Raw genomic sequence first — 1,995 nt, 5'->3', positions numbered from 1 at the left:
ATTTCTTTATGAAAAGACTGATTTAGAGACCAATTGTGTCACAGATGTGCCCGTTGCCTGTCCCCGCCTGCAGTCATAGTGACCAAGCTGCCAGAGCACTCAGGCCTTGCACCAACACAAGGGATCAGAAGGAGAGTGTTGAAGAGGAAAGAGAACAGCTCTGGAAGACCAAGCACTGGTGCTCCCTGTCGGTGTTGCCGTGTGAAGACTCTTTACCCTTCCACCCGTGCACACAGGAACTGTCCCTGCAGGTCCAAAAAGGCTGTGAAGGAAGGATGTCAGCAGAAAAAAGTTAACTAAAGGGCCCTTTATTTTGCTTAAACACAGAGAGTAGGGTTCCTCATTGACACAGCCACTGGGTGAGAAAAGCAGGCAATGCATTACAAAAGGAATTACAACATTATCACAATAAAAAACCACAACTGGACACAAAAAATACTGCAGAGAGGAAGAACGTGCAATGAGTTGGACTACAGCTTATATGTAGAAGAAGATAGAGACAGTTTATATCTTCAGAAGAAATGCAGTCGTTTGTTTTGACACAGCATCCTTGAGCTCCTGGTTCCTCATGCTGTAGATCAAGGGGTTTACTGCTGGAGGCACCACCGAGTACAGAACTGCCACCAGCAGGTCCAGGGATGGGGAGGAAATAGAGGGCGGCTTCAGGTAGGCAAATGTGCCAGTGATGAAAAACAGGGAGACCACGGCCAGGTGAGGGAGACACGTGGAAAAGGCTTTGTGCCGTCCCTGCTCAGAGGGGATCCTCAGCACAGCCCTGAAGATCTGCACATAGGACAGTATGATGAAAACAAAACACCCAAATGTTACTACTACACTAACCACAAGAAGCCTGACTTCCCTGAGGTAGGCCCATGAGCAGGAGAGCTTTAGGATTGAAGGGATTTCACAGAAGAACTGGTCCACAGCATTGCCCTTGCAGAGTGTAGTGAAAATGTATTGGCTGTGTGCAGCAGAGCAGTGAGAAACCCACTGGCCCAGGCAGCTGCTGCCATGTGGACACAAGCTCTGCTGCCCAGGAGGGTCCTGTAGTGCAGGGGTTTGCAGATGGCAATGTAGCGGTCATAGGCCATGATGGTGAGAAGATATAGCTCTACTATAGCACATAAAAAGAAAAAAAAAAAACCTGTGCAGCACATCCTGTGTAGGAGATGGCCCTGGTGTCCCAGAGGGAATTGGCCATGGAGTTGGGAACAGTGGTTGAGATGAAGCCCAGGTCAAGGAGGGCGAGGTTGAGGAGGAAGAAGTACATGGGGGTGTGGAGGTGCTGGTCACAGGCTATGGTGGTGATGATGAGGCCGTTGCCCAGGAGGGCAGCCAGGTAGATGCCCAGGAAGAGCCAGAAGTGCAAGAGCTGCAGCTCCCGTGTGTCTGCGAATGGCAAGAGGAGGAACCGGTTGATGGAGCTACTGTTGGACATTTGCTGCCTCTGAGCATGCGGGCTCTGTTTAAAAAAGAAAAAAACAGCTTAAAATTAGGACAGACTCCAGTAACCAAAGCCACTCAATTTTTTGAAAAATTGCCCCAATTTAAGTGCATTTCCTTTCTCTGGTCTGTGCTGGCTGAGTGTGCTGTGAGGAGCAGAACCTCTGCCCGTGTGCTGCCAAGCATCCAGCCCTGCTCTGCTGCAGTGGGGACACAGGAGCTGGGTTGTGACAGCTCTGACATTCACAGCAAATGTCAAATATTATCCACTGTTAATGGAAAAGTTCATGACTCTCAAGAGCTTGGACTGCAGAGGAAAGGTTTAGCATATCTTCATAATAACTTTTTCTGTGCTTTTTATTTTCCACCCTCACATCTGGTGACTCATGGTTTTAGGGGTAGAATTCCTAATTTTTATGAGTGAAAATGTGAATAGTCTTGAGAGAGAACAGTGAAAAATTCTGAGCTTCCAGTGACTTAGTGCAGAGTCAGAAAAGCAGCAGTGTCCATCAGGACTTTACTCAACTACCCTGTGCTTTCACTGACGAAGAC

General features: G+C 48.3%; 1 protein-coding gene across 1 annotated transcript; it reads right to left on the bottom strand.

Annotated features, from left to right (window-relative positions):
• Window positions 1–504: 504 nt before the first annotated feature.
• LOC308041736 (olfactory receptor 14I1-like) lies at window positions 505–1,438 on the bottom strand (the record flags this gene model as incomplete). The annotated part of the gene is made up of 2 exons (XM_080346643.1): window positions 505–783; window positions 1,145–1,438. 2 exons carry the CDS (start codon window positions 1,436–1,438, stop codon window positions 505–507), a joined length of 573 nt encoding a protein of 190 aa, XP_080202769.1.
• Window positions 1,439–1,995: the final 557 nt, after the last annotated feature.

This window comes from Nesoenas mayeri (genome assembly GCF_963082525.1).
Source record: "Nesoenas mayeri genome assembly, chromosome: 6".
In the NCBI taxonomy this organism is placed as follows: domain Eukaryota; kingdom Metazoa; phylum Chordata; class Aves; order Columbiformes; family Columbidae; genus Nesoenas; species Nesoenas mayeri.
The sequence above is the reverse complement of the archived record's forward strand: the minus strand, read 5'-3'. Positions and strand labels throughout refer to the sequence as shown.